At 36.1% G+C, this 13409-nt stretch overlaps 1 protein-coding gene across 1 annotated transcript; it reads right to left on the reverse strand.

Moving 5' to 3' along the window:
• Positions 1 to 2432: 2432 nt before the first annotated feature.
• LOC132188257 (protein STRUBBELIG-RECEPTOR FAMILY 5-like) lies at positions 2433 to 13133 on the reverse strand. Its single transcript, XM_059602675.1, has 12 exons — positions 12805 to 13133; positions 7669 to 7801; positions 7456 to 7527; positions 7290 to 7355; positions 6717 to 6788; positions 6559 to 6630; positions 4030 to 4101; positions 3892 to 3957; positions 3674 to 3736; positions 3268 to 3578; positions 2838 to 3112; positions 2433 to 2708 (listed from the first exon to the last, which is right to left on the reverse strand). Exons 1-12 carry the CDS (start codon positions 12890 to 12892, stop codon positions 2433 to 2435), a joined length of 1566 nt encoding a protein of 521 aa, XP_059458658.1. The 5' UTR covers positions 12893 to 13133.
• Positions 13134 to 13409: the final 276 nt, after the last annotated feature.

Raw genomic sequence — 13409 nt, forward strand, 5'->3', positions numbered from 1 at the left:
CCAGATCTTCGACATCTTCCACCTCTCCTATAGGAACAAGTTCTAATTTGCCTAAATTGACTCTGAAATCCAACACTGCTTCAAAACATAAGAAAATAAATCGCAGGTGTCGAATTTGATCGGATTGCACACCACAAAAGATTAGTGTCTACCAAGGCTTCATTATTCATGGACCCCACTGAAAACCCTATCAAGAGACCCTCATCCATTGTCGTAGTCAACATCCGGCTCAAAGCCTCCATAATCACCACAAACAAAAGTGGCGAGAGTTGATCCCCCTGCCGTATCACATGAGAGCTATTAAAAAAACCTGAAGGAGTTCCATTTACAAGTATGGAAAATCTCACCGTATAAATACAAAACTATATCCAAGCCCACCATTTCTCCCTAAAACCACATCACTTAAGCAAATAAAGCAAGAAATCCCAATTGACATGATCATATGCCTTTTCCAAATCCAATTTGCATAGAACCCTGGCTTCCCCCAATCAAAGAAGACTATCCAAACATTCATTAGCAATAAGCATTGAATCTAAAATTTGGCGACCTACAATGAAGGCATCCTGTGAATTGGAAATAATATATCCCAAAACTGACTTAAACCTAGTGGTCAAAACCTTGGATATGATTTTATACACCCCACCTACTAGGCTAATAAGCAAAAAATGCTTCACCTCCACAACGCCTACCTTTTTTGGAATCAGAGAAACAAAAGTTGCATTAACTCTTCTCAAACTGTAGTCGACTATGGAATTCAGAAAAAACAGCCATGATATCATATTTCAGTACTTCCCAAAACTTCTTAAGAAAAGCCATAGTGAAGCCATTAGGCCTTGACGCCTTATGTCCATCCAATCCCCTCACCACCTCCCACACCTCTTGCTCCTCAAATTCCCTTTCTAACCAAGTACTCTCATCCGCATCAATGGATAGAATGGAGAGACCATCCATCCTCAGCTGTCAAGAACACTACTTAAAATACAAAAGGAGAAACATAAGTAGCTATCCAAAGATACAAAGTATTGAAAAATAAAGACTTTAATCTCCTCTAAAGTCACATAAAGGTCCTCAAAACTTCTGTCATTCATTTTCCTCCATAGACACCACAACAGGCACGAAGGCTCTATCTTCCACACAAGGAACACTCCCAGTACTACCGGCAGTCCACCAACAGGCATACAAGTTGACTACTAGTTTAGGCATAACCCAAGACAGCCTAAATCAACTTAAAAAAACATTCCAAATAGCACAAGGAACCTCACAATGGAGAAGAAGATGGTTTACAGACTCCCCATTCCTTTTACACATGTAACACCTATCAACTACAATGACATGCTGTTTCCTAAGGTTGTCCATGGTAAGGATCTTTCCTAAGGCTGCCAGCCAAGCAAAAAAGGCCACCCTCAACGAAACCTTAGTCCGCCAAAAACGCTTCAAAGGGAAACGGAAGCCATCATTACAACACATGACACTATAGAAGGATTTAATACTAAACAATCCTCTTTTGAAGGGACCCACCATAGCTTGTCCTCACCTTTGTCTCTCTCACTAAACACAATACCCTAAAAAACAAGGCAAAGACATCCACATCCCAATCATGAGCTACTCTAGCAAAGCTCACATTAGTTAGTTGTCTTGTTAAACTTAATCAGTTGACGCCCTTATAAACCTTGATCAATTAGTGCATATTCACACTAATATGCATTATGAGGCAAACTTGAGAAAAAAAAAAAATTGCATACAGGGATCTGTCTAAAATTCCACATTATGGGATTTTAAATCTTCAGAAGGCTAAATTCAATGAGGCTACCAATTAGACATTGGAATTAATGGCTTGCGACTAAAAAAAAAAAAAAATGAAAGAAATGTATTGTTCATAGGAATCATTAAGGAACATATAAATTTATGGAGTATCTAGGTGCACAAGAAACATTCACATTCCTAAAGGGATTTTACATGCAATAATTGATATTATTTGCTCTTATTTCACAACAAAAAAAGAAGGGAAAAATTCACCTTATCCCCCTAAAGTTTTAGGGGTGTTTCAATTCGAACCCCAATGTTTAAAAATTGGCAATGTAATGTTTCAAAAATTTTTAATTCACTCCCTCCGTTACTAATTTCTGTCTAATTGGATAAAAATCATCCCACACGCGTCTCACGTGGGATTTTGATGCCCTCTATTCCAATTTTTTCCTCATTAAAACCTATGAAATTACAAAATTACGCTCATTAAAAACTATGAAATTAAGGTAATTACATAATTTCATAGGTTTTAATGAGGGCAAAATTGGAATAGAGGGTATAGGGGGTACATTGCCAATTTTTAAACATTGAGGTTCGAATTAAAAAACCTCTGAAACTTTAGGGGGTAAAGTGAATTTAACCCAAAAAAGAATAGAATTCATCCAAAAAGTAGTATATAAGTTGACTTACTCAACAGCACGAGCAGTGCCCAATGCAATTCTGACTCTTGTGTTCCAAGTTAGTGGTTTGCTATAGTCATCTGACATGTGCAAGAACTCGTGAAGTGACCCATTCCTGAAATACTCATAAATTAACATGTTATGGCCTTGTTCAGAACAGTATCCAACAAGCTCTGCAAGATTTGGATGGTGAAGCTTGGAGATGTTCGAAACAATTTCTGCAAATTCTTCTGATCGCCCTCCTTGAAAAAGTGAGGAGTCAATCTTTTTCACAGCTAAAACCTAAAAAATATGAGATCTAATTACTAAAATATCAAATTCACCTTCTCCTCAGAGCACATTATTTTTAGTGGAATTGGGATTGTAGCTTTTCAATAAAAGTAGGAAATATAATAACCAAGCACAAAATACCTTCCCATCAGCATATTTAGCTCGATAAACACGTCCAATAGATCCTTCACCAAGAATGCGGCCTGTTGCGAAATTAACGGTAGCAAGCTGTAAATCTGGCAAGGAGTAAGATGTAGCATGAAGGGAGGTGCTTCTTCGGGCATTCAAACGGTTTGTAAACTCATTTTCATCATATGATCGCTTCAAATCATAAGGTGGATGCTTAGGACCAATTGAAGGAGACTTTTGCAAAGACTTGATATCAACTGAAGCACACCGATCCAATGGCTGAAGCTCTGTCACCATTATATCATCCAAACAATTTAATTGTAGTCATTTTTGATAAGTAACTGGCCCCAAAGGGAGACTTAAGCAAAATGATTAAGACAACCTTTGAAGCCTACTATAGTGAATCTCCCAAGAAAAGAAAAAAAAAAAGAAAAAAAACTACCTTTGAAGCTTTTGCTTATGTCAGCTCGCAAGTCTTGGGATAATTCCTGAGATGCAAGGGGGGTAAATGATCTACGCTGGCTAATCCTCTCTTCATCAAGGAAATTTGAAGAAGGAGAAGACTTTCTTCTTGAAAAAAGAGTAATTAGAATCCCAATTACCACCAGTACACCCATAGCTATTCCGGCTATTGCCACTCCACCCTTGACAGACTTACCATCACCATTATTGGTTGGGTGTCGATTAGCATGATGTTTTGCACCAGGGGGAGGAGGAGGAGCAGCGCCAGATGACCAGGAGTTCCCTCCAGTTCTTCAATATAGATAATCACAAACTCAGGAAAAAAAACGAACAACTTAAGCAATGCATCCTCAAATATACAAAATTAATTTGAATACAGAACTCACTCTAAGTTTATATTCTCTAATTCATTGGGAATCCAGCCAGTAAATTGGTTGTTTTCAACATTCCTGCCAACATTATAATGGTTTAATGAAGTTCTAAAACACCCAGTGATCTATGAGTGCCTGTAGCCATTGTCAACTAAAAGGATAAACTAAATCTCAAATTGAAAAGTCTGATTATAAACTCTTGAATAATAAACATGAAGTGGAGATCTCCTTACAAATCAGTAAGGGGAAGATCAACAAGGACATTAATTGGACCATTGAATTGATTGTTCTCCAAATTTCTGTAAGAAAATATAAGGAAGTTAGCAGCAAGGAACTTCAATGATCTAAATTTAAAATGAATTGCTTCTTACAATTTTTTGAGGCTTGAGAGTGATTTGAAACTCTGAGGCAAATTGCCAGACAGTGAGTTGTAGGAAAGGTCCCTGTAAGAAAGTTACAATATTAATTATATGATTAAATTCATAATTTTTCATCAGCTTAAACTTTTAAAATAACTAGTGAATTAACATGGTATCATAGTAGAAGTCTTGAGTTCGAATTTTTATCCTATAGTTTACCCCTTATTTCAATTTAAATATTTCAGATGTTGTGTTTTACTTAAAGACATGAGGGTAGTGTTAAAATATTTAATTAAATAACTAAATTCACTATTTCTTATAAGCTTAAACTTTTAGGATAACTGGTGATGTAACAATGAAGTTCAATAAAGAAGCCATTAGAACATAGCAATACTTATTGATTCGTAAAAATAAATGATAAGCCAATTATTAGTCTCACAATAGAATTCTTATTTGTAATTCTTATTAAGTGACAAAACTTTGTAGGAAGGTAAACTACATCAACCAACTCGAGGGGGAGCATTATCATAGATGGCCTTTTTGATCTTATCATGCATTACAAATCACAAAAAAAAAAAAAAGAAGAAGAATCAAATGCAGTCAAATAGCAAACTCAAGAATGTCACTCCACTCTCATGCTGCAACTCTATCTTCTTGCTTCCTTTCTATTCCTCAAACCAAGAAGCACAATTTTAATGTTAATCAAGCCAACTAATAGGACTTGATAAAATGGTGCAAGAACATGTTCTTACAAAAGACCTTTAGTTTGATAAGTAACAAAAAAAGCTAGTAGGGTAGCCATTAGCGTTGCCGAATTGAATTTCAAAAAAAAAAAAAGATTTGGAAGAAAGAGAAAATTTTCAAATGGGATAAAAATAAAGAGGCATGTCTACTGGATTGAATTAAGAAATGTAATAAAACATGTTAGACAATTAATACATGAAGGGAAGCCTGATTAGGATGTGGGAGGATGTTAGAGGGTTGTTAAGATCCACACTAACCAACACAACTTTTTTCACTCATACATAGTTGCAGATATATATTGCTTATCCCCAGTAATACAAGAAAGAAAAACATCTCAATAAATTTCTATAAAAGAAAAAAAAAAAAAATTAGAAAGGATAAATTATGTCATTGCAATAATTTTAACCTTATTAAACATGAGGATGCAAACTTTGGGGTAAATGAAATGAGAGGAGTCAGGAAGAGCAAAAAGACCTCTAAGATTACTACATATCACAAGGTGCAAGAGGACATCAATTGTCTTTCAAAATAAAAGATATGTGACCTCCTTGCATAAGCTAGGCTAGAAAACCAAAATCACAATAATACCATTCACCTTTTTGAACATAATCTGTCTGGAAATCTCCTATAACTTTTTTTCCAAATAGACCAAAAGTCACAAAGAAATGAGTTTGTAAATCAACCAACCTAATTCTAGAAAGAGAATGAACAATCAATAGTCAATAGATGACTGATTCTGAGCGTTAAGCAATAATTGCACCTCCTATCCTGCGGTCTTCTTGAAGAGGTTAACTTCCATCTTTCTTGCAATGCATGCATGGATCTAGGTTAAAAAACTTCTGAGGGGTGTTTCTCCACGCCATACAACCCCCAGATATTATTATCCATTTCCCATTTTCTAGCTAGATTCGATAACTCAATAGAAAGAGTTCATGGTGCCAACTTAAGAAATCCCTACTAAGTGTAACAACCATATTGCAAAATTTCTAAGTATTACTATCAACCATTTACTACTAATCGCTTTAACTTCTTTCTTCTAATTTCAGCTTTAAACCTATTATGATGCTTATCAGGATAGTGATAGTAAAAATTGGCAGTCACTGCTTTAACTCTGGCTTGTGGGTCCTTCTTGTCCTTTAACCAAGGCAAGATCATAAAGAACTCTTCTTCATGAGTTTCCCCCCCCCTTTTTTTTTTGATAAATAATATTGTATATACCAAAAAGAGCAGAAGGGCACAACCTTAATACACAGTAAACACACAAGAGAACACCGGAAAAGAAAAAAGAACAAGAAAATCCGAAAAACTAATCACTAATAGAGCAAGCTAAGCAGCCATCCAAGTGACAAGAGTAAAGAAGAAAAATCCCGTGAGCTCCTCCAAGGATTAGTTTTTTCAAAACATAAGAAGTCATACAATGCTAGAAACCATTGGACTAAATTTCAAATTTAGTCATACAATTCACACGTATATCATACATTTTTGTGCATGGAAATAATTTTGAAGAGTATGAAGGCATTTGATCTTATAATGAACTTGAGAAATTAGAAAAGCCCTCTACAAGAGTAAAATAAAAGTTTGCAATGTACCAAATAGAGAGACTTAAGCACGTACAAAAAATTTGCGTGACAAGCCAGAAACCAGCTTAATTCATATTCAATGCAAGACCATGAATGCGTAAAGTTGTTTACAGTAAACAAGATAATGCAATGCATACAGAAGAAAGAAAGAAAAAAATTTAAAAAAAAAAAAAAAGGGAAAAGAGAAGACCTTTTCTGCCATGTTAGCAATACTTACAGCTCTTTCAGTTTTGAAAGTTTTCCAAACATATCACTCAACTGGTTATTAAGCTGATTATGACCAAGCTTTCTGCACACACCACAAAGAAATGAGAAAGGGCAATATATATATATGTGTGTGTGTGTGTGTGTGTGAAAACAGGAACAAATTCATACAGGTATTCAAGGTCAGTCATCTGAGAAATCGAATAAGGCACACCACCAGTGAAGTCATTCTGAGACAGATCTCTACACATCAAGTTCATAAGGTGAATATCAATATAATAAGAAGAAGCTAATTATTCAGAAGAAAGTTCTCAAAGGCTAATGTCTTGATCTTAACATATAAAGTTGTACATAATTTCTTCAAGCAATATGTAAATTGTCACATTTGACACCAAACGCAATCACTAAGTTCATTGCACAAGCCACCAGGGTCACCAATTAAAGCAATACCAAAGGAATTGCAAATGAAACCTAATCCAATGACTAAAATTAGACTTAACTATTCCACTCCTTTGTGAAGATCAGTGAAAAACAACAAACAGATCAAAAGAAATAAAAGAATATAAATTAATAAAATGAATCTAGGGGAACAGTGTAAAACTTCAAAAGACCATTGCAGAAGACCATCAAATTATGTTCACAAACCAAAAGAGTAATGCAGAAAACACATCATTCATGGTGTCACAATATATCTCTTGAGTATAATTTACTATTGGTATATGAGTCATTTGTTAGCTGACTTACATGTTAATTGCATTAGGAGGGAGCTGATATGGTATATCACCCTTGAGGTTGTTACTGCTTAAATCACTGTACTAGACAAACAAATGATTTGCTTTCAGGTGAATTTCTGTCTAAGAAATAGAAAGTTTAGCATAAAAGATGCATATCTTTTAAAACTAGGCCTTACAAGCGAGTGACAGATGTCAAGCTCGAAAGCTGGTAGCCCATTGATCCAGTGAGTCCAAGGCCAGATAAGTTTCTGCATATTTTATAATAGAAACAAGGTTCCAAGTTAGAAAATTTAAGCACATTACATAAAATAGTTAAACAATAACTTCTCTCAACAAGGTGGATTTAGATGAATGCAATTATCAACAGATATTACAAAAAAGGTTAATACATTTCAGTTACGGATGAGCCAGAGCATTTGATCCCTTCCCAGGAGTCACCACAAGGGTCACCCCCACTCGACTTCCAGCCAGTAAGTTGTGAAGGAGATTTTAAGCTGCTATACATCACATTAAGGGCAGAGACTGCAAAATATAGTTAGCAAACATCAGGATCTTCACTTTCAAAGGTATATAATTATCCATTTCATTTCTTTCAAAGAAAAGAAACTTGGTCTCAATAACAATGAATTAAATTGTTATAGTTTTGCATGAACGATTTAGATACAAAAGGTGGAAGCTATACAACTTGTTACGTAGCCTACCACACACATCTTGTTATATAGGATTACAAAAATATATCAATGACCAAAATATTCCTAAACACTAATGGCTTATAAACCCTAATAACTCTTTTAACACTCCCCCTCAAGCTGAAACATATATATCATATAAGTCTAGCTTGGAAGAAACAAACAAACAAAAATGCCAAGAAAAACAAACTCTAACACTCTCCCTCAAGGTGGAATAGCTTGGAGCACACAAAACAAAGACTTACAAAAAAGAAATCCCTAAAAAATTCAATGTAACTCGGAAACTGCAATGGACAATTGGATCTCATCGCAAAACACCAAGGTCGGTAGGATCTCACTGAAAACAAGAACTGGTCGGAACCCACAACCAAACACCAAGGCTGGTCATATCTTGCCGCAAAACACCAAAAGTCAATAGGATCTTGCCGGAAAACACCAAGATTGGCTAAGCCCACATGGGCGGTTCTGCCGCCAAAGAGAGACTCACCAACAGCAAGGTGTGAAGTTCAACCAAAAAATAGAGGAAAAAAAAAAGACAAAATAGTACAAAAAAAGTGATTAGAACAAGGATCTAAATCTAAAGTTCTGATACCATTGTTATAGTTTGCATGAACAGTTTAGATACAATAGGTGGAGGCTATTCAACTTGTTACATGGCCTACCACACACATCTTATTATATAGGCTTAGATAAATATAACAATGGCCAAAATATTCCCAAATCCTAATAAGTCTTTAAACATCAATAGATGAAACTCCTATTTTTTAACCCTTTCTTTTCTCTACCAAACCTTTTTGCTTCCTTCTAAAACCCACTTCTTATAATGCATTGATAACTCCTTGTTTTTTGCTTTATTTTTGTTTTATGAGGATTGAAAACAAACATGTTAGAGGTCTCTTATGACATGTCAAGATTAGATTGGTTGTTGGTAGTCCAACTATAATGATTTTCTTAGGTGGCTAATATCCAATTTCAAAATTCTCTCTCATTTCAATGGCTTAACAAACGCATTTCATTTCTCATATTTGGGTAAACAGTAAAAAGGAGGATAAAAAAGCTATATCAATTGGCCCCTAATACTAGGGGTGTCAACCCAGTTCCGGTTAATGGTTATTAGGTAAAATTGCTAACCGGAACCGGGGTAGCTGGTTTGTCAATTTAGAAAACCGAAACCGGTAACCCGCTATTGGTTACCCGATTATGTAATAACTGCCGATTACCGGTTGGTAGTTGGTTATCCGGACCGATAACCAGGTCTTTAAAAAATTGGGCATTTTGGGCTATTTTTGGTATTGGGCCTACTTTTTGGGCTTAATTTAGCCTTTTTTGGCCATTTTACAAAAAACAATTAAGGCTTTTTTGGTCCATATGCTAGGCTTTGTTGTGGTTGTTCAAAAAAAGCTATATTAGTCTATCAGTGCTTTTGCCATTTTGGGCGTGAAAATCCAATGTTTAAAAATGCCCTAAAATTTCATTTTAAAAGCTTTAATGAGATTAAACAACTACATCTACATATATCAACTACAAATCTCATTCTTATGAGATTAAACACTAAATATTTACTACTACAAACCCAAAGAAAACAATAAAAAGTAAAAACAAGTATATACAAACATTATATATATATATATTAAAAAAAAAGTATTTAAACAAACTTACCTTTTTAAAAAATAAATATATTAATATATATCATATATATACACACCCGGTTACCAGTTATAACCAGGTGGTTTAAAATGCAAAAATCGATAACCGGACCGGGAGGGCCACTTACCGGTTATTTCCAACTGCTTTTAAAAGCTATTGGCCGGTTGGCCGGTTATAACCGGCTGGGTTGACACCCCTACCTAATACTCCCCCTCAAGTTGGAACAACTTGGACCATACGAACATAAAAACAAACTTTATAAATAAGACATTAACAAGAAAGTGCATTAAAGCCAATATAAATAAGCTAAAATTACATTAACAACTCATGTTTTTCTTGTCTAATTGGGGAAAAAAAAAAAAGATTTTTGAAAAATTGTGATTTTTGCAAAACTATGATGCATGATCCTAGTATGATTTTTGAAAAGCTCTCAACTGCGTATGATTTGCATGTGATGCATATTAGTTTTCCTACATCAATTATGGAGCATTTGACCATAAAACTAGTTCGTCTACCACACTCTTTGATTATCACTTTGCTGACTCATCTCAGAGTCCCTAGCAAAAATGGCAAGCTCGAGAAACACACATCTTAGCCTTGACTTGTTTACAAGATCATCGCTAAAGTTTTTGCTAACAAAATGAGTAAAATTACAGAGAAGATCATTTCAAAGGCTTAGAATGCTTTTGTTCAAGGTAGGCAAATTCTGGATTCGGTTCTCATTGCCAACGAATGTGTAGATAGTTGTATCAAGTTTGGTGTTCCTGGGGTGCTTTGCAAGCTAGATATTGAGAAGGCCTTAGATCACATCAACTGGAAGTTCTTTTTGTACATGTTGAGAAGGTGCGGTTTTGGGTTTCATGGAAAGGGCATTGCATTTCTTCTGTACGCTTCTCCGTTATGGTTAATGGTTCTCCGTCTAGCTTTTTCAGTAGTTCTCATGGCCTGAGGAAGGGTGATCCTCTATCTCCTCTTCTATTTGTAGTAGTCGTGGAGGCTTTGAGTGAAATGATAACTAATACTGTTGACAGGGGTCTTCTCTTAGGCTTCTCTGTGGGATTTAGGCTCCCTGTTGTAAATATTTCTCACTTGCTCTTCGCGAACAACACTTTGGTTTTTTGTGAGGCCAACTTTGATCTCTATGTGTGCTCTTATTTTTTGAAGTTATTTTTGGTTTAAAGGTTAATCTATCCAAATCATTTTTGGTTCCTGTGGGTAATGTGAATAATGTGGACGAGTTGGCTGGCATTTTGGGTAGTGGGACTTCCCCTCTACCCCTCATGTATATTGGTATTCCGCTAGGGGCTTCTTACAAGGCTAAGGCTATTTGGGATGGCATTATGGAAAAGATGGAGCATCGGCTGACTAGTTGGAAAATGATGTATTTCTCTAAGGGTGGCAGGGTTACCCTTATAAAGAGTACCCTTTCCAACTTGCCTACGTATTTCTTATCTCTTTTCCCCATTCCTACTAGTGTGGCCAATCGAATAAAATAGCTCCAATGAGACTTTTTATGGGGAGGGATAGGTGAAGAATTCAAATATCACCTGGTTAGCTAGGCCAAAGTTTGCTCTCCGATCTCTAAGGGTTGGGTATCAAAAACTCTAGGGTGTTCAATTGTGCTTTGCTAGGTAAATGGCTATGGCACCATGGGATTGAGAGAGACGCATGGTGCAGAGTAGCGGTGAACTCCAAATACAGCAATTTATGGGATGAGTGGTGCTCTCTCGAGCCAGCAGGAGCTTTTGGGGTGGAGTTGCGGAAGAGCATCAGAAAGGTTGGGAGTCTTTTGCAGGTTATACTAGATTCGATGTGGGGGATGGAACTAGGACTACCTTTTGGAATGAGCTATGGTGTGGGGACGTTGCTCTTAAGGTAACTTTTCCAGTTCTATTTGGCATTGCTTGTGAGAAGGACACCTCCATTGCTGACAATTTGGAGTTTTTGGGCATTTCTAATTAGTGGAATGTGAGCTTTACTAAAGAGGCTCATGATTAGGAGGTGGACGTTTTTGCTTCTTTTCTCCAAGTTTTGCATTCAGTTAAAGTGAGAAAAGGTAGTAAAGATAAGTTGCGGTGGGTCCCTTCTAAAAAAGTTTTATTCAAGGTCAAGTCCTTCTGTTCCTTGGCTTGTTCTAATGGTAGTCATTTCGCTTGGAAGAGTGTGTGGCAGACTCAAGCTCTCTCAAGGGTGGCTTTTTTTGCATGGCCAACAGCTCTTGGCAAGATCTTTACCTTGGATAATCTCAAGAAGCAGCGTGTGTTATCGTGATAGACAGATGTAGCATGTATAAGAAGACTGGGGAATCTATGGACCACCTTCTTCATCATTGCGATGTGGCTTTTGCTATGTGGAGTGCTCGCTTTAGTCGCTTCAAGATGTCTTGTGTCATGCCCAGATGGGTTGTCGACTCGCTTGCTTGTTAGTGGTCTTCTAGAAGGCTGAGAAGTGCTGCAATATGGAAAATAGCACCTCTTTGCCTTCTTTGGTGCTTATGGAGGTAAAGAAACAATAGGAGCTTTGAGCACTTAGAGAGGACCTTGGAAGAGATTTTAGCCACTTTTTACCATACTTTGTATCTTTGGATTACAGCTTATGTGTCCCCTCTGTCGATTAGTTTTGATGATTTCCTTATTCGTTTTTTCCTTTCTAGTTAAGTGTTTCCTTTGTATACCTCATGTGTACTAAGAGGCGCCTTACACTTTTAATGAGATTGGATTATTACTTATAAAAAAAAAAAAAAAAAACTTGTGTCATATAAATTCAACAAAATACATAGAAGTACAACAATTTTGATACACATAATGTGGAGAGGAAGTGCAAGACGCACGTCCAAAGTAGTTAGCATTCACCCCTTATGTTTCAGTTATCCTTGTAACATGGGTAGAGATAGTTTTCTTTAGTTAACGTGTGTCATGTAAAATGAATAGTGTTTGTGTTGTGGTATACTCCAGCCGTAAGTGGAGATTTGTATCGTGTATCATCTTTCTATTGTATTAAATATTAGTTATATTTCTGTTACGCTGATTGGGACCTATCAAATATCAACAGAATCGCCACTTTCGCATTTGAAATTACCGCAAGCATCAAAAGTAAATGAAACCCAGATAACATCGCACAACTATATCATAATCGAAATGTCAAACAAAAAAAAAAAAAAAAAGCTAGAAAATAAAATAAAAAGCGTACCATCTGGAGAGGCGGTCTTGGAATGGACAGGAGACGTGAGGACCCCAAATAAAACATACCACAAAACAACAATGCTATTGTGGCACATCTTTCCCAAACAAGAGAATGAGGATCCAGAAAGAGAAAACAAGTAATGTAAACCCCCCAAGAGGAAATGATGATACTTTTGCTGAAGATTTGATGGGTTTTCTTGGGTTGGTTATGGTGGCTAAAATTAGAGGGAAGAGGAAGGAGAAGGAAGACATTGACAACTAACAATGGTTGAGAATGAGAGAGTGGCATTGCGACTGTCAAGAGCGAAAGGTGAGGAGAGAATGAGAGTCTCGCAACGTTTTTCGGACTCTCTTACCTCTTTATTCTCCCCCTACCTGCCTCTTTCAACTGATTTCTAAGGACGTGTTTGGATGCCACTTTATTTCTTTTTGGTTTTTATTTTTTTAAAGGAATCAAAAAGACAAAGAAATATAATTATAACAAATTTTATCACCTCAATGCGTGAAATATTAGTAGGACAAAAGTATGATTTCTAACATTACTTACACTAGCTCATAACATTATAATTTAATTTTAAAATTTAAATGCATCTTCACTGTACTTTTTATTAT

Source organism: Corylus avellana, chromosome ca7, assembly GCF_901000735.1.
Source record: "Corylus avellana chromosome ca7, CavTom2PMs-1.0".
Classification (NCBI taxonomy): domain Eukaryota; kingdom Viridiplantae; phylum Streptophyta; class Magnoliopsida; order Fagales; family Betulaceae; genus Corylus; species Corylus avellana.